The sequence below is a fragment of the Eptatretus burgeri genome, chromosome 10 (genome assembly GCF_056783735.1).
Source record: "Eptatretus burgeri isolate ZD-2024b chromosome 10, Ebu_testis_v1, whole genome shotgun sequence".
Lineage (NCBI taxonomy): Eukaryota > Metazoa > Chordata > Myxini > Myxiniformes > Myxinidae > Eptatretus > Eptatretus burgeri.
The window spans coordinates 63,697,810-63,718,046 of NC_140970.1; the positions used below are offsets into that span (position 1 = coordinate 63,697,810).

The following is a 20,237-nucleotide window of genomic DNA, read 5'->3' on the forward strand; positions in this document are numbered from 1 at the left end:
TCAAACAATCTGGCTTCATTGCTTTTCTGGATGTGGGCGTCACACACGCAACAGACCGGCGCTTGAGCACCCAGGTGTACCGCGAACCCACACATCCAGGCCAGGTGCTTCACTACAACAGTGGTCACCCGACTATGCACAAACGGTCTTGTGCACGAAGCTTGTTTGGCCAGGCCAAATCGCACTGCAGTGAGCAAGACACACAACAGACTGAAATTGAACACACCACCCACTTACTGCAGAACAATGACTACCTGGCAGCATTCATTCAGTCTTGCCGCCAGAGGAGGGCACCCACATCATGACCTGAGGAACTGGTCAAAACAGTAGTATTACCGTACATTGGCAATACTTTAGAGATAGCCAACCATTTGCTGCGACTATTCAGAATCCGGGTCGCACACAAACCTCAGAAAACACTCCATGCGCAGCTATCTAGGCCCAAAGACAGGGTGAATAGACTCGACAAAATGAACGTGGTCTACGAAATCCCCTGTTGAGACCGTGATGCCAACTATGTGGGCCAGACATCCAAGCAACTCACAACATGGTTGATGCAGCACCAGCAAGCTGTGGCATGCAGAGACAAGCTTTCGCTGGTAGCAGCACATTGTCATAACCTACATCACACCTTCACATGGGAAAACACGGAATTTTTTTAAGTCTTGGCATCTGGCCAGGCCAGCAGGGGAATTCTAAAAGTATTGCTTTCGGGCACGTGGTCGATTAACCATCACGTCGACCTGCATGTTCTGCCTATCAAGGATTATGCAATCACCCACAGCCCCCACCTGCGGGTGTGAAGGTCAAGCCTGAAACACAAAACCAGAGCAGACGCAGAGGACATAACACAGACATTCCACTCACCGCTCTGCCACCTGCTCCTTTCAACAATCCCTTCTTCACGCCATCGGTCCATTCCGTCCTCTGCCTTTCTTAATCAACTAATAATCCCGTTCAACAAACCTCATTTTGACATTCCCTCCTTCACCCTATCGGTCTTACCTTTGGCCTGGCGGCCGTTCGGTCATCCCTCGGTCCAGCTGCATCCCTCTTTCTACTCCATTCATGCATTGTTTAATTGGGCACATTCGGTCCATCTGTGGTCATGAATCCTTCGGGCCAATCGGATGACCTTCACTGCATGGGACTGTGCCCATTCTCACATGCATGTTCGTGGCACGATGTGCGGTGCTTTTCCCGTACATGGTGGGGTGCAGGACAACTCACAAGCAGGTTACAGTGGAGTGTACGGAGAAGGGTTGTGCACAAATGAGAGGCTGGATGGTGCCTGCGGTGTCTTTCTTGAACCAAGAGTGCGGCTGGGACTGCATTGAAAGTTCCCTCGGAAGCAGTGCCATTTTTCACAAGCTGCGTCACGGACCCACCCTCATCAGATGTGCACCAATGAGAAGGAGGCTTGCACAAGCCGAGACGGAGAAAGCTGTATGAAGAGGAAGAAGACAGTGCAAGAGACAAGATGAGAGAAAGCTGCGTCCTGCACGGAGAAAGGAGCTCGGAGCTGGTCCTCGTCCTTGTGGGAAAAAGCCATGTCCGAGGAGCAGAAAGGAGCTCAAAGCTTGTCCTTGTCCTAAAAGCTTGTCCTGCGAAGAGCAGACTTGCCTGCTGCGTCTGGATACCTCAGGGACACGACTGTGTGTCCCATTGCACCGCATCACCCCTGTCTATCTCCCACCCCCTCTCCCGCCCCTCATTCTCTAGTATATTTGGATTTGTGCAGCGAGGTTGGGCTGTGTGAGGTGATGGAGAAAAGAATCGACCCTACCCTTTATTTCTCCGTACTTTTCTTTTCTTGTCAAGTTTTTCTTGTTTTCTTCTTCTCCCTTGATTGAATGATGGCCATGTCTCTTGTGTAAATAAGATTGAATAAGAAAGAAAATGTGTTCGTTGAAACTGCTCTTATGTGCCGCCTTTTGCTTTCTTGACTATAAATACTCGCATTTAAACAATTGCTTGTTATTTCCAATCTGTCTCGGTTGTCCTTTCCTTCATTGGTCACAGTGTACAAGTATAGTGAGACGGGAAGTTGTACCTCACCTGATTTGCTTTGTTAGCTGGTGCTGCAACTATCTGTTCTGCTGGATAGAAGATCACTAGGTGTGGTGCCAAGGGCATGGCATCCAGTTAGGTTGCCCTGCCAAAAGAAAGGTATCACGGAAAGATCGACGCATAACGCTGCGATGCCGGTAGTCTATGACAAGCAGCTATGGCTCTGTGAGAACTACAGCCTGTTGGACTGCGGAGTTATCTGTGGTTGGCAGGCTCAGGACTGGGTGTGTCTTTGGGAGAGACTCAAGTGTTTTCCCTCGTGCCGACCCCCAAATCCTAGGCCGTAAATATATATATATATATATATATATATATATATATATATATATATATATATATATATACATATATCTTCTTCTTCTTCTTTCGGCTGCTCCCATGAGGGGTCGCCACAGCGGATAATCCGTTATGATCCACATACTGATTTGGCACAGGTTTTACGCCGGATGCCCTTCCTGACGCAACCTTGGTCGCCTCTTACGACACAGGGATAAGAATTGGGTTTCACTACGATTCCGGGCTGCTCTACACCCTCTCATAGCACGGCCCAGCGCAGAGCGCTCGTCCTCAAGCGATCCTCCAACCCAAGCCTCCGAGTAGCCGGATTACAGGCGCACGCCACTATGATCCGCATAGTGATTTGGCACATGTTTTACGCCGAATGCCCTTCCTGATGCAACCCTGGTCGCCTCTTACGACACAGGGATAATATATATATATATATATATATATATATATATATATATATATATATATATATATATATATATATATATATATATATATATACATACACACATACATATATATATATATATACATACACACATACATATATATACAGTATATATACACATACTTATGCACACACGAGCATTGGTGGCAGGTGGGTTCTCCAGCTTAACGTCCTACTGATGGAGGGTGCACACATTTATGCCTCACCCTGAAATGTAAAATAGGGTGACAGCTTATAGCTGGGCCAATATTCAAGCCAAGCTCGTCACCTCAAAGGCGAGTGCTTGTACCTTTTAGCTATCCTGATATGTAAAAATAAGAAGTTAAGAAGTTGGAAAAAGAGGAAGGAACCAACCATGTTGTACGTGAATGATATCACACACATGATTAACAATTAACATCACTGAAATACACAAAGATGGACGCAATAGATGTCTACAATGTTTAATCAAACAATTTTGGGGTGAAGGAGAAGGGTGAACAGCAGAGATCAAGAGCGAAAAACCAAAGAAGGAATTTAATCAGTTCCGATGAGGCCCAGTAAGAAACGTGAACACCAAAAAGTGTACAAACATAATTACAGTAATTAACGCGATAAAGCAGCAGTAAACTTGAGAATAATACATATATATATATATATATATATATATATATATATATATATATATATACAGTATATACAGTAACCGGGCACAGTGGCGTGCGCCTGTAACCCGGCTACTCGGAGGATCGCTCGAGGACGGGGCTCTGCGTTGGGCCGCACTATGAGAGGGTGTAGAGCAGCCCGGAATCACGGCGAAACCCAATCCTTATCCCAGTATCGTAAGAGGCGACCAGGGTTGCGTCAGGAAGGGCATCCGGCGTAAAACATGTGCCAAATCACTATGCGGATCATAACGGATGATCCACTGTGGCGACCCCTAAAGGGAGCAGCCGAAAGACGAACAACATATACAACATATACAGTATATGTATATATATATATATATATATATATATATATATATATATATGTAAAAGCTCTTTATTAGCACTGACTCACTGACTCACTGACTGATATTCAAGATCGGTACCTTTCGGGTGATGTAGAAAGCTGAAATTTTGTGTGCCGATGGTCGTCGAAACCGGCACACCAGGAAAAAATGACAGTATCATTGGACAACATCAATTGGACAACAAATAAAAACATAAATGAATGAAAAAATGCAGGTGAGCGATCCAAGACAATGGGGAAGCATGGTAATTTTCTGTGCCAACGGACATCAAAGCCGATAGACCAAGAAAAATTACAGAACCGTAATTGGCACAGAAAAATTACAGAACCGTCAGAAAGCAACTGCAAATGAAAATAGAAATAAGAGAAAAATAAATAGTGAATAAATAAATGAAAAAATCAAATGCAGGTAAGTGACCAGAGACAATGGGAAAGCGCGGTTCGTTTGCTTCCACACATTTACAACATACACTACATGGTCAAAAGTATGTGGACACCTTCTCGTCCAACATCTCATTCCAAAATCATGGGCATTAATACGGAGTTGGTCCCCATTTGCTGGGATAACAGCCTCCACTCTTCTGGGAAGACTTTCCACTACATGTTGGAACATTGCTGCGGGGATTTGCTTCCATTCAGCCACAAGAGCATTAGTGAGGTCAGGCACTGATGTTGGGTGATTAGGTCTGGCTCGCAGTGAGCGTTCCAATTCATCCCAAAGGTGTTCGATGGGGTTGAGGACAGGGCTCTGTGCAGGCCAGTCAAGTTCTTCCACACCGATCTTGACAAACCATTTCTGTATGGACCTCGCTTTGTGCATGGGAGCATTGTCATGCTGAAACAGGAAAGGGCCTTCCCCAAACTGTTGCCACAAAGTTTGAAACACAGAATCATTGAGAATATCATTGTAGGCTGTAGCATTAAGATTTCCCTTCACTGGAACTAAGGGGCCTCGCCTAAACCATGAAAAACAGCCCCATTCCATTATTCCTCCTCCACCAAACTTTACAGTTGGCACTATGCATTCAGGCAGGTGGCGTTCTCCTGGCATCCACCAAACCAGATTCGTCCGTTGGACTGCCAGATGGTGAAGTGCAATTCATCACTCCATAGAACTTGTTTCCACTCCAATCCACTGTTTCCACTCCAGACTCCAATGGCAGTGAGCTTTACACCACTCCAACCGACGCTTGGTATTGCACATGGTGATCTTAGGCTTGTGTGCGGCTGTTCGGCCATGGAAACCCATTTCATGAAGCTCTCGACGAACAGTGCTTGTGCTGACGTTGTTTCCGGAGTCAGTTTGGAACTCGGTACTGAGTGTTGCAACCGACGACAGACGATTTTTCCACGCTACGTGCTTCAGCACTTGGCAGTCCCGTTTTGTGAGTTTGTGTGGCCTTCCATTCTTGGCTGAGCTGTTGTTGCTTCTAGACATCGGCTACTCGGAGCACTTTCCACTTCACAATAACAGCACTTGCAATTGACCAGGGCGGCTCCAGCAGGGCAGAAATTTAGTGAAGTGACTTGTTGGAAAGGTGTTATACTATGAGGGTACCACGTTGAAAGCCACTGAACTCTTCATTATGGCCCATTCTACTGCCAATGTTTGTCTATGGAGACTGCATGACTGTGTGCTTGATTTTATACACCTGCCAGCAATGGGTGTGGCTGAAATAGCCGAATCCACTAATTAGAAGGGGTGTCCGCATACTTTTGGCCATGTAGTGTATATCAATCGGACCTCCTGGCTGTAATGGAGGTCATGTTACATGTAATGGAGGTGAGAGATGAGGTCATGTAATGGAGGTGAGAGATGAGCATCGGCCATGGATTTTGTCTCACACGGTAAAACTGCATACTCTACAAAGAACAACCATCAGTCTGCCACCCAGATGAATGTTCCCGCTAATGCAAACCATTCAACCAGAAGGCATGTGGTGTGATCGGCGGGTATATCGAAATATGTGGAGCATGATGAGCACTCTCCCGATCTCCAATGGACACAAAGTCCTCCAACAAAGAGTCATCTCAAATCCAGAGGCCTCATGAGATATATACGGTTTTACCGTGTGAGCCATAATCAACAGCCGATGCTCACCATTATAGCCAGGAGGTACGATTGATGTTTAAATTACGAATTGTCGATACGACATCAGTGTGAGAGCCGCCACACCACCTGCATGACTCCATAATGTCTGCTATGAGGTCCCGCTTCCACATACTCTTCTTTGTTGTGGTTCACTGGGCTGCAAGCGTAATTGTTTGAATCCTGTCATTACTGATGTAGTTATGTTACTTTTGTGCTTTGCGTTGCAACACTCATTTGAAACCATTGGGTCAATTTGATAGCATTTATGGCGGATTATGATGGGGTGTCTTCACATTTGTCTCTGATAGGCCGCACATCAGGAGCCGCACTTTCGGCCACCAGGGGCCACCAGTGGCTCGGAGGAATCAGTCGGAAGGACGTTAAACCAGAGGACGGGACGTGTTGCATTTGGAACTGCCATTTCCAAAATGAATAAAACAATGAGGGAACAGAATGAAACAGCTGATGAACGTCATCATAGACTTGCGTGGGAAACAGAAAGAAAAAGAATGATGAAGGAGAATGGGACGGCTGATGAACTTCAACAGAGACCTGCACAGATGCAGCAATAAAAAGAACGAGGTGAGAGAATGAGACAGATAATAATCTTCAACAGAGACTTGAACAGATGCAGAAATTAAAAGAATGCGGTAGGAGAATGCTGATCAACGAAGACTTTGGAGGGAATGTGTGCTGAGCAAACACATACAACAGCATCCGTAATGAATTGAAGTATCTGATAATATTGTCCAAGAGCATAATTGCGGTCCTATGACCTCACATTACGTGTACTGTTCTGTGAAACATTTCACAAATGAATCAACAGGATAAGGGGATGGATTTACACTTTGTTGCTCCAAGAGGAAATTCCAATTACCTCCGCTACTTGCTGTACCTGCTCGACTGCAACAACTTTATCAAGGTAATGATGGAAAATATCACGACTTCCGAGACAATATCCGAAGTTGCAATTCGGCTTTGGTCCAAACACAGCCATTTCAGATGTCTGGGATTTATAAACGAACTGCATTTCACATGTGCATGGAAATGTATTCACAAATGATGTATTCACATGTGATGTGAAGCAAATAAATTGTGTACATTATGCATTATTTCTGGATCTGATGAATTGCCAGTACCCATTTTGGAAGATTCTACGCACCTAATTCAAGATGTCCAAATGTCACACATTTCTATGCCCGTGGTTTTCCCACGGGTGCCCCACACGAGTTCAGAACACACACAAAGGGAACCTTCTCCGAAGTCTTCCTTTCGCTTGCCATGGAATTTGAAGAAGTTGCTGTACTGTTCTCTTTATAGATGTGGGGACAACCTTGGTCTTGTTTAGAGTAGGAAACACCATATAGGAGTGTATCAAAGAGCACACCCTATAGCGTGCAACACACAGAGGCCAAGTAGCTCGAAGAAGGCTCATGCATCGTCTCTTGCACAGCCCAGAGCAGGATAACCATGATTGAGATGCCACATGCAGAATGTACCCTGTTCTCAGCAAAATGAATGTGGCGGATAGCTCCTGCTGAGGATCTCTCTGGGATCTGCACTGGATTCCAGAGACCTTGTTGTCTGCTTTGAGCAGGTCGTTCCCGCACTCGTTAACCTTAGATAATCGCAAAGGGACAAAGATATCGACGTCTTTACTTGCCGACGTAATCCGAGATTCCCCCACTTCAAGACTTTTGCTTCCCCAACTCCTTGTTTGTGCAAGCCAAAAATGCTTTGTTCCTGATCACTGTAATGGGGCAAAGAGAGAGGTAAGTGTTTTCCTCTCTGTCGAGCCTCTTCCCCCAGCGTCTCTCCTTGTAGCTGAATAAATAAAGAGTGGTTCTTTTTGTCCAGTGTGAGGCCAAGATGGAGGAAATAACCTGCATCTTTTCCATTATAAAAAAATTTACCATACTTTTCACAGTGTTGGTATTGCCACAGCAGTTTCTTGGCAAGGGTGAAACTGGGTGGTTTGCAATTTCCTTCCCAGCATTGTTTGTCCATACTCTATCCTTTTAAATGCTGAATATCAAGCAAAGAAACAGCATGTACCATTTAAAAAAATTAAGTCTTTGGTATGACTCGGCCAGGATTTGAACCACTGACCACGTTGACTCGAAGCAGACACTAACCATTATGCTACCAAGTCTAAATGCTCTAAAATAGTCAACACAAAAGACATGTACTGAATGCACTTCTATGCACTGAGAAAACAAATAAATAACATTGGAAGCAATGGAATGTCTAACCCCTCGTAAAGGCTTGTAGTGGATGTTTGCAACATATTTATATTACATTCACCTTCACGAATACAAGGTAGTAATGATAGGACGTGGAAGAAAATTAGTGTCACATGTTGTTGATAAGAAGTCAATTTTCATGTTATGACAAATATAGTGGCTGTGTGAATCTAATCATGTGATCAAAACCAAATGGCTGATGTAATGAAACTGATGACAACTGTAACTCGCCAGGTTGGTGATGTGCTCATTTCTCACCCAAGAAACTGACCACCAGCAGGCCCGACCTCCAGCACACGACTGGCTTGACCCTCAGCCTCAACAAGGGGAGGTAAGGTGGCAAGGCGATGTCGCTTCACCAGCCTGCAAGTAATTCGTGTGGGGGCAGGACATTGTCGTGGTGGTATCACGATGCGGAGACCATGGTGACGACAGCCACGCATAGACCCCCCACGTGCATCCACCATGAAACTCACAAGAAAGCTGGAAAACAAGAAAATAACAGAATGGGAGAAAAAGAAAGATGCAGAGAGAGAGAGAGAGAGAGAGAGAGAGAGAGAGAGAGAGAGAGAGAGAGAGAGAGAGAGAGAAGAAAGAAGGGAAAGAAGAGTGATGAAAGAAGAGAGGAGAGAAGGGAGGCAATATGCTTTGACATTTAGTAACACTCATCTTAAAGCATTCCAGTAGAACATAACTTGTAAGTAGCCAAGTTAGTTTAATGCTGAATTTAGCACACAGTATATCTAAATTATTAGCTTGTCTGGAATCTAAATTCCAGATAAGGTATTGTCATCGCATACCGTCCATCCATCTCCTATTTTGACTTCTCTGGCCAAACTGCCAGGCCGATCAGGCTGAATGTGGCAGCAACGTTACTCTCTTGACTGGAAACAGGGATTGCAAAGCTTGTTCCAGTCCTGACATTAAAGTAGGTCAAAATGGCCAACTTAATAAATTTATTCATGCGGCTTCTTCTCTAGACCCACCAGTCAAAATGCTCCCAAATTTGTATTGCAACATTAGGACAGGGTAGGGATGTTAAATTGTGGAGGTCATGCTTATCACTTGACCAGAAGTGCGTCAAAATGGCCGACTTGGTCAATTTTTGGGAAAAATCACGTAAATTCCTTCAAAAATCTTCTTCTCCAGAACCACCAATCAGAATGCGACCAAATTTGGGTTGCAACATTAGGACACAGTCCTGATGTTAAATTGTGGAGGCCATGCTGGTCACATGACTAGAAGTGTGTCAAAATGGCAGTCACACAAATTCCTTTCAAATTCTTCTTTTCCTGATCCACCAGTCAAAATGCTATGAAATTTGAGTTACAACATTAGGCCAAGGTAGGAATGTTAAATTGCCAAAGTTATGCTGATCACGTGATAGGAAGTGCGTCACAATGGCCAACTGAGTCAATTTTTGGAGAAATCGGGTAAATTCCTTCAAAAATCTTCTTCTCCAGACCCACCAGTCAGAATGCTACCAAATTTGGGTTCCAACATTAGGACAGGGTTGTGATGTTCTGGGGGTTATGCTGATCACATGACCAGAAGTGTGTCAAAATGGCAGAGTTAATAAATATTTGGGAAAATCATGCAAATTCCTTCAAAAACCTTTCTTTCCAGACCCACCAGTCAGAATGCGACCAAATTTTGGTTACAACATTAGGTCACATAAGTTACAGGTCCTATTTTTATTTCTCATCAATTTACCGTGATGGAGCTCTGTATTTTTTGGCTCTCTAATTCTTAACCCCTTGAACCCGAGCGGTCATATTAGCATCCACTATTCAAACATCCATATACCCGAGCGGCCGGATTTTTCTCCAGGAAGCTCAGGGTTCAAAGGGTTAAACTAACTGACTCTATCAATAATTTTATTAAAATGAAGTGCCGGTGTCTGAAAAAAACAAGTAATACAATAAATTTAAATTTGTATTGGTGATAGCAAACTCAAATCAAAGATTTTAACAATCATCCTACTCCATTTTCGACACAACTTCAATTTTTGCTAACTAAAGTGGTGGTGGATGTATCTGACTTTCTGGATAAACATTGGTGGCTGAAATTGGTGGCTCTTGTCGTCTTGGGGTCAGTAAAAGATAACGACTACTTAATGATCCATTATACTAGTAAATGAATAATAGTGACTAATTTACAGCATTTCCTTACTGATGAAGGTTTGATGTCATACCCTGAATGAATTGTGCTGGATGGCATTGCAACATTATCCATGAGCTCGCTACTGTAGCTCACTCTGGTTCGACTTTCCGATACCTCTTCCTCCTTTTCCTCTTCTTTAGGGACTGCAAGATGCTGGGTTGGAAAAAAACAGATCCAAATGAATTCATTCATGCATATTCAGCACCTGGCTGTATGTTTTGAATCGTCGCTCATGGGGTGATTATGCCGTTGCTATTGTGCCCCCCCCCACCCCCTCATTTATGGAGCATGAATTTAGAACTTGGCCATGGAACTGCTATACAATTGACTGCCTTTTTTGAAAGTGTGATAATACTCTTTGGAGATCTATGCACTACATTGGAAGAAGAAGCAGAAAAGTACTGCAGGTTCTGTAACATCCACCTACAAAAGCTGGCAGATGAAACAGTTAACTTAATGTCCCCTTCAACGGAGTGTCAACTAATTAATGAAATGCTCTGCCTGCCAAACAAAATAATAGCAGTTTGCAGTTGGTCTAGGAATCAAATACAGCCGAGCTATGTCAAAGGATTAGGAGAGTTTGTCGAGCCTCGTATCGGACTGTGTCACCAGACAGTTTGAACAAGATTTAAAAGGTGTGTTAGCCTATTGTCGGAGCAAGAGACCCTCTTGCTCTGATGAAGAGGTAATGCCAGGAACATCAACTTACTTTGCTTCCCACGGAGGTTAGACAGGTCAGTGGCAAATATCCGATAAACCCAATCAAGAAAATAAAACAAGATGGGAAAACAGGAAAATAAATTGGGGTGCAATTAATAGATGTTATTACTTAATAATGGTGACAGCATTTTTCAATGACAGCTCTACCAATATGTGTGTGTGTATGTGTGTGTGTGTGTGTGTGTGTGTGTGTGTGTGTGTGTGTGTGTGTGTGTGTGTGTGTATATATATATATATATATATATATATATATATATATATATATATATATATATATATAAAAAATATATATATATATATATATATATATATATATATATATAAAATATATATATATATATATATATATATATAAATATATATATATATATATATATATATATATATATATATATATATATATATATATATATATATATATATATATATATATATATATATATATATATATATATATATATAAATATATATATATATATATATATATATATATATATATATATATATATATATATATATATATATATATATTTCTGGATTCCTTCTGCTGGATTTTGTTTGGTGGAGTGAGTCAATGCCAGATTCCATGCACTGAATAGACACACTTGATTCAGTGTGTGGATTGTCCACTAACCTGGGAGAAAGGAGCTGCCACGATGTGTGCAAATTCTTCTATGAGTGTAGGTTCTTGAGAACTTGGACCTCGTGCAAGAGAGCATGACCGTTCTGACAGGAAGGACCTTAGGCTGGGAGGTAAAGAGAGTGTAAACGGACAAAGATCCTTTTCTTTGATCTGCACAACAGACATTACAAAGTACCCGTGAAAATTCCACATCATGTAAAATGTGTCTTTCATGATATTATGCAAAGAACAGTTAAATAACATTTGAATTGAATATTAATTATCTAGCTATGTGCTCCCTAAATATGTTACTTGATTACAACCCTATCCCAAAGCCAGGTCCTCAACCACCCTGCCCCGACGCCACCCAAACTCAAGTCCTCGACCCCCCAAATCCCAATTCCCAAAATCCCTCTACCACCACAAGTCAACCCCCCCCAAAGTTTCAATCCCCCTTCCAACTCTCTGCCCCCCCACCCCAACTCTCTGTCCTCCTCTCCCCAACCTTCCCATTCTTCAAAGCAAAAGGGGATTCTCACATCATCGATATATTAAAGTAGCCAGATGTATTGGCTGCTCTTAGAGCACCCTTATTCTGGACATTTCCATCTGTCTGTCCACGAAACTTTGGTCAACCCTAGGGGCTAAACCACTCAACTGATTCCAATGAAATTTGGTAGGTAGGACCAATATTTCTGGGAATCGTGTGCTTTCGAATATGGGACCCCGGGCCCTAGCAACGGCATAGCAACGGCCCTTTAAAGTGGTCAAAAAATCAAAAAAAAATCAAAAAAAATCAAAAAAATCGAAACTTAGAGTTCTGTGTGCAATCTATCTAGCTCCCTTCATGCCAATTTGCAGCCCTAACAAAAAATATTTGTAGGAGGAGATAGGTTTTTAGCGAGTACATGTCAAACATTTCAGAAACGGTTGATTGCGAATATCTCTAAGAGAAAGAGTCTGATTTTGATGAAACTTGGGTGAAATGTGTACAATGTGGCTAGCATGTACACAAAAATGAATGGTTGCTATGCACACCTCCATTGCTTAGCAACAGCTAAAATACTTTATCGTACATCATACACTTATTGTGGACTAAACAAAAAAAATCAATACCTCTGAAACTGGACCTCCGAGGGACCTGTTTTTTTTGTGCCCAAGGAGAATGTCTTACAGCATCATATAAAATCTTTCGCCAATAGATAAATGGAATTACCAGGGCTGCCATTTGTTAGAGTCTCTTTGGAAACATGCCTGAAATTTCACAAGGCGGGTTTCTGGGCGCAAACTAAGAGGGCTGTGATAATCATATTTATTGTGCTAAATTGATTGATAGCATGTACATGAATATCGGCTAGTCGCATCGGCCAGCTTTCCACCTAGAGCGAGCAGCCATGTCGCCTACCGTCTTGTCCATATGTTTTTCTCTTTCCGACAATTGGTTGGACAGCTGGCCCGACTCCACCCACAGTTGTAACCTGACAATCGCCATTTTGGTTGCTACTTATAGGCCACAGGCTTCATGCCTCTGGTGTACATTTGAAGACTCAACGCATCTTCGATCATAAAATAAAGGTACGTTTTGATTACAACCAATGCAGAGGAAATAAAATAGTCATGATTAATAGTTGAAGTTTTTAATTAAAAAAAAAGGTTTGGTTTGCGCACGAGTTTTTAAGGCTGAATCATGTGCAAATACAGGATTAAAATAAAAAAACTATTTCACATGTGCATGGACATGTAATTCACACGTGTGAAGTAAATAAACATACGTGGCAAGTTGAAGGCGATGAAAAGCAGGTTGGTGGGAATCGAAAGTGGGTTTTATTTCATTTATTTATTTTTTACCAAATGTGGTCAAAACACAATTCGAGAGATTGTCAGCGACACAAAATACACCAAAATACTAGAATAGTTGTTTATTTGACGAGTAATGATCAGGAGGTTCCAAGTTAGACAACTTCACACTCAGTGATTATGATGACACGATATTAAATATGTCATGATCGAAGTGAGAATGCCCTTTTGCTTTTGTAGAGGTGAGAGGGAGAAAGGATGGGAATCGAGTGTGGGGGGAGAGCAGTGGGACAGTTAGGAAGGGGAGGTTTAGGAGTTGTTGTTGGAGGGGGGGGTTGATCCATGGATGTTCCACAGGTCCCTGCTAGTTACATATTTCTTCATTGCCTCATGAAAATGGTGCTAGGCATTAAGTGACAGTTGAAACAAAGTCCAATTCACAATGTCACAAATACAGTATATCCTGCCAAAATTCCATGGAATTGCCACTCTCATGTGATTCTAAGTATCCTAAATGTGTTAATAAAGTGATTGTGAGCATCCTAATTGTGTCAATAAATTATCCTAAATAAATTATCTTCCTCATGATGTGTAAAGTTCAAAGATGCACAAGGCCTTTATGGACTCTGCATCCCATATATATATATATATATATATATATATATATATATATATATATATATATATATATATATATATATATATATATATATATATATATATATATATATATACACTCACAACGTTAAAATGAACCAACGAGGAAACAACGTTTAATTCACAACCTCGTGACATTCCGTCATCTCGCGCGATGTGTGAAACAGGGACAGCTCGACAGACAGACTTGCAAGCGTATTATTACTGAGATTAAATGCACAGTTACATCAGACTAGGAATAGAACGGCGATAAAACAAAACACTGTTTTGTTGTATCAATGGGTGCAGTGCTCAAGGATGAGAGTTGGAGTAACAATGTATGTTGGGCACCTGACGCCCCACTTACTTACCTTGTCACAGTACTAGCCAAGAGCAGACAAAGCAGGGAAACAAAAGGGTTGAAAATAAGGTGATTAGAAAATAATTCCATCAGAAGTAAAGGATAGTAAAATTAGTTTTGAAATATGCTCAATAGTTGTTTCATAACTCCAGTAAGATCTGTATCAGCCCCAACAACTGAAATTTGCATTTGATCGGCAGTGTTTCCATGTCATTGGGAGAAACTTTGGTGAGCTTTTATGTGCAATCTGCGAGGTAGTTGTGTCAATAACATTGACCCTGGAAAGGGGAGGTGGGGGGGGGGATTGGGTGAATACAGAAAGTAAGTAGTTTCCGATCAATTATTTAAATTAGTAAATAAATATGAAACTTTAATTGAACAAAGAATGACTCCATGTTTCAGGCAGAAACACACAATAAGATGTGCCTCCGCTGACCTTTTTCAAGAATGAAGAAAATAATTCTAAACCCCCTTCATCAACCTGAACCGGACACACCATTCAAAGCCATGTCCAAAAAAACTCAAACTCGGGACTTTCAACCATTAATTATCACATGGAATCAAACAACCTGGCAGCTCATGTCGCGGGGTGGACAGGGGTGTGTGTGTGTGTGTGTGTGTGTGTGTGTGTGTGTGTGTGTGTGTGTGTGTGTGTGTGTGTGTGTGTGTGTGTGTGTGTGTGTGTGTGTGTGTGTGTGTGTGTGTGTGTGTGTACAGGTGGGATGGGGACGGGGAAAGAGAGTGGCATTTCAATATGTGAAAGAATTGCGTGGTCAGCTGAAGGGTTGCTCAGATAGCTCAAATGGCAGAACACTGGTACAGTTCACCAGACGAACTGGGTTCGATTCCCAGTCTGGGTGTGTAATTTTTCCACATATACTTATAATGTTTGTTTCCTGTTCATTAATAAACTTATGCATGAGTGGAACAAATGTCAGAGGCAAATCCACAACCACATCTGTGAGCAATGTAACAGTTTCCTCCACATACCATGCCTCCAAAATCCATATTCAAGCTTTATTTGGGGTTGGATCCAAAATACTGACACTGTCCCATAGGGGAACATGGCCAGCCTTCAGCTCATGTTTGGCAACGACAGACCTCCAATGATAGTTCATTTGAAGGCCTTGTGATGTTCAGTGATGTGTTTACCTAAGGATCTTAACTGTCTCTCCAACATATTCCACTCCACAACTAAAGGAAACCGTGTATGCCCCACCTGCCTGGTCATTCCTGGGAAACTTATCCTTGACCTCGATCAGTGCCTGCCTAATGGGAAATACAGGTTTGAAATTAACTCTCACACCTGCCAAAGAAGACTTCAAAGTGTCCTGAAAGCCAACAGCAACCCTGACAGATAGTTACCTGAAAGGGAAGTGATCTTGGCAGACCCCAAAAATAGGGCTCAATCACAGCAACAACCAAAAGGTTGTTGGGTTCTACCTTTTGTGCCAGGGCAAATGACTTGCTCCTGATACTGTGGTCCTTGGTTTGCATGCACGCATGGTTTGCATGAAGGACGGTTGTGTACAGCAAAGCAAAATAATGTAAAGAATGAAAGGTGGGTGTGGAATGGAAAAAAACCACTACCTAAAGCCCTCCCAATGCATATTGTCCCATAAACATGTAATGGGCAGGCTATCTGAAATGAATACTAATGAAATGACTGTCTCGGGAATCGCTATTTGTTGTGTGCCATTGCCTCGGGGAAGTGCTGGTTTCGCAGAACCACAACACTATTAAAATTTCGATCAGTTTACACCTTGCCACTACAAAATGCAGGAGATTGGTGTTTAAACCAAGTTCGTAGCTTAAACTAATTTTGAGTTAGGCTGTCAGAAAAGAAAAAGAAGAATGACAAATGGGCACTTTTCGAGCTCTCATTTTTCTTGTTCAGCGACGATGTCTCAAAGTTTAATGAGTGTTATTGGATGGGGAATCTTCGCAGAAGACTGGTAGGTAATTTATAGGTTTATAAGTTTTATCTTGGTTGATGTTGTTGAGGATATATGTTGTAATGAGCTAATGGAGTGTCTGGGCCATCCATACATACAGTAAGAAGTATACCGACTTCTTGATACAATAGTATCAATGACTATGTCACCTAACACAATAGTATCAAGGTGCTGTTCGTGACAATCTGTTCACAAGGAATTAGCAATCACATCAGCAAATGCCTTCTTTATGTAGCTGTGATTATAATGCACCATAAAGAGATAATATAATTAGATTCAGGTGTGAGCTTCTGCCATGCTTATGGAGACATAGTTACAGGTTCCAGCCCCATGTGGTCCTAGCATTGAAAAGTTCTGAACTTGTTCATAAAGAAAATGTGGATTCCAGTATTATATTTCAAAGCAAAAGCAAAGCAAGTTGAATGAAACTGATCCACCAGATTTCTTGGTCGACAAATTTAAAAAGCACAGAAATTATGGAAAAAAGATGAATCGCAACACTATGACATCAGAAGACAGTTATTAAATAAGTTATAACTGAAAAAGTGCTCATAGTGTAGCAAAAGTCTTTTGCATGGATTAAACCAGCTTAGGGCTTTATTTTGTAGATGCCAGTTAGCTTATCAAGAGTAAATCTGTGCAAAAAACTACAAACACGTGGAACAATAATTTTAATCAACAAGACATTTTATTGCATTTACTGAATAACAAGTAGTGGGGCAACTTAGCTAAATATAGCATAACAATTGTGCATTTTGTGAGGAAAGCACCAAATTTGGCACACTAGTAGCCCATCATATTATGAACAGATTTGGATATTGGGACATCTCAAATTCAGCCGCTGATGGCTGTGGCAGCCATTTTCCACTGACATCAAAAATTTTGAGATGGCCCAATATCCAAATCTGTTCATAATATGTTAGGCTCCTAGTGTGCCAAATTTGGTGCTTTCCTCATAAAATGCACAATTGTTATGCTAAGTTGCCCCACTAAAGGGGCCTTTAAAAAGTCCAAGGAAGGAGATACTCCGTATTGTCCAGAAGTTTATTTTTATTTTAAAATACATCTTTCAATATTCTTAACTGTAATGAAAATTTCATTACTAATGTTATGGACCGACTTATATATTGAGAAATCTCCCCCAAAACGTAGGTGTCTGTGCATCTTAGGGAATTGGTGAATGCCCCAAATACGTTGTGGACAATATAACCAAACACGACATATATCAATCCTCTTTTTCCATTTGTTGAGATAGATATTAAATGCAATAATAAAGGCTTTGACGACTTTCATTATGACTGGCATATAAGATAATTTTCTTGCTGCTTATCCACTGTGTTATTGCAAAAGAGTTGATTTATTTGGAACCTCTGCATTAGTTTCAATAAAACTCTTGTTTGTTTGCCTAAAATCAATGATTCCATTTTAATTCAGTCTCTCAAGGCTGTGATACAAAGGCGTAAAGTCATACGAGTCAGAATTACTTTTAAAATTGCTCTTTTGATTCTTCTTTTTCTTCGCTCGTATGCAGCGCAAGGCCGTGGGGAAGCATCATTGGCTTAGGGTGCTGATGCAATGCCCTCTGCTGGTTTGGGCAGCAATTTGGTCATGGTTCCGATGATAGCTAACCTACCCTTCACAAAGGACACCATGGAATCTTTAACATTCACCAATGAATGCTGGTATATGGGACACACGTTTAACATCCATCTGAAGGAAGGCACACACATTGATGAATCACCATGTCTGTGAAGCACCGGGATGGCCGTTTTTAGCGGGGTCAGGAAATAAACTCAGCCTAGACAGTTAAGAGGTTCCTATGTGTACCTCTAGGCCATCATGTCAGCCCTCTTTTGATTTTGAGAGTTTTTCATCATGTACTATTTCACATTTCTGTATATGCTTGAATAACTATTAGTATCAATTTGGTGCAACATTGTCATTCACAAAACTATGAAAAAGTGACTCAATAAATCCCAGTTACTCATACCTCCCTGAGCGTGTGGGCCATATGCCAGTCCCGTAAGCAGCTCCACCATCCAGGAACTGGCTACTGGGCAGTGAGTCATCACCTAGCTCCCTGAGGTCTTCAGCTCTCAGATAGGCCCCACTATCTCCCTCAAGTGCATCCTCACCTGTTCCCAGATAGAGCATGCGACTCACCATACACTCTATACCCTAAACAGAAATCCAAGCACATAACACACAGGCCATTGCTTACAAATGATTACGATACACAATTCTGTTAAACTGCAACTAAATAACTACTTGCGGCTGAAATAGCTGAGTAAATTTGCTTGTAGGATGTACAGAAAGATCTATACCATGAAGGTTTCATAAAACTTTGTTTACTACACTAAGGATAAACTAAACTCAAATTTCAAAAATAGTAATTACTATATCTGGTTGTTATTGAATTTTACACTTTGCACCCTCATGGAGAAAAATGCACCATTAAGCAATATAGGCAGTTATACAATTTACGAACAATTTTCATTTTGGATTCTGTCCCAGTCACTCAACTCTGGATATGCTTCTGCTACTCTCTCAGCAATGGTTGAAAGCCCTCAATAAAAAAAAACAAGAGGTTAAGACCACCTGGATATATCTCAGCTATTCAACAGAATCTAGCCTCCTGCTTTTGATCCCAATGCAGTGTTTTTCAGCTCAGTCTTGTTCTGAATCGATACTAATGACCTCTCCAATGGTCTGGAAAACCTTCTCTTCCATTTGGTAGAAAATTCCACATTGTGGAGTAAAGTACCCAAGCTCTCTTCACTGTTAAAGTTCAGATCATTGATACATATACTATATCACAGAAATGTTGCCAACTTATTTTTCTCTTTGAGGAGGAGGCAGACAGCAGCTATATCTATTTGCTGATCTGGAAATGATTAGACTCATCATCATCATCACACCATTTGAAAGCCTTTATCCCTGAGCAGGGGTCAGCTTTTTGCGGGCTCCAATCATGGTACCCTTTCTTGTGGCAATGTTTTTACGGTCGGATGCCCTTCCTGATGCCAACCCTCTAGTCGCCTTCGACCCTGCAGGGATAATTACCAGTATACTGCTGCTCATTTTTCCGACCTTTGGAAGGATGACAGGCTGAGTCAACCCCCCTGATGCTAACTCAGCAGCCAACAGGGCTCGAACTCAGAACCCCAAGGATCCCAAGCCACCGCCTTAACCACTAAGCCACACCAGGCTCCTGGAAATGATTAGACTACGGTCTGATAAATGTAACAAGTTCTTCAATCATGGAAAATCCCGCAATCTCATCCTGTAGCTTCAGAATGATAGCCAGGTAATCCCACCTATCTAGTTCCTTGGTCGTCCACTGGATGAGGTTCAGTCTCTTGAACTTCTAGGCCTCACCAGCAGCCACAACATTTCCTGGGCTGACCACATTACAAGCCGGTTTCCAAAGCCAGCCACAGACTGTGAATCCTCCATCGAATCAAGGCTTTCCTTGAAAAATTACAGTCTATAAAGCCTTTGGCCACCGCTTAATGGAGTAATGCTCTTCACGATATCTTCTAGAGACTGTTCTGCCTCACCCTTCCCTCCTGGATGTCAAGCAAGTACTGCACCACCATCTGACATCATTCCCAATTCTGACCCATATTTATTACCCCATTAACCTTTTATAACTCCACCATGTTACTTGCTGATTTCAGTGTTCTGTGTCTGTCTGTCTGTCTGTCTGTCTGTCTGTCTGTCTGTCTGTCTGTCTGTCTCTCTCTCTCTCTCTCTCTCTCTCTCTCTCTCTCTCTCTCTCTCTCTCTCTCTCTCTCTCTCTCTCTCTCTCTCACATGGTGGCTCTTTGCTTCATGCTGGAAGTACTGT

The 20,237-nt window shown here is 41.9% G+C and overlaps 1 protein-coding gene across 22 annotated transcripts in view; it reads right to left on the reverse strand.

Annotated features, from left to right (window-relative positions):
- LOC147018716 (uncharacterized) overlaps positions 1-20,237 on the reverse strand; it is a 457,423-nt gene that overhangs the window by 148,784 nt on the left and 288,402 nt on the right. For all 22 annotated transcript variants that reach the window (XR_015062500.1, XM_085898687.1, XM_085898685.1 and 19 more), the window contains 4 exons: positions 18,379-18,523; positions 11,652-11,763; positions 10,329-10,450; positions 8,393-8,617 (listed from right to left, as the gene is read on the reverse strand). Coding sequence is in view for 21 of the 22 variants with exons in the window: in XM_085898687.1 (XP_085754813.1) it covers positions 8,393-8,617; positions 10,329-10,450; positions 11,652-11,763; positions 18,379-18,523 (604 nt within the window). In the remaining variant the exon portion in view is untranslated. The remainder of the gene's footprint in view (positions 1-8,392; positions 8,618-10,328; positions 10,451-11,651; positions 11,764-18,378; positions 18,524-20,237) is intronic.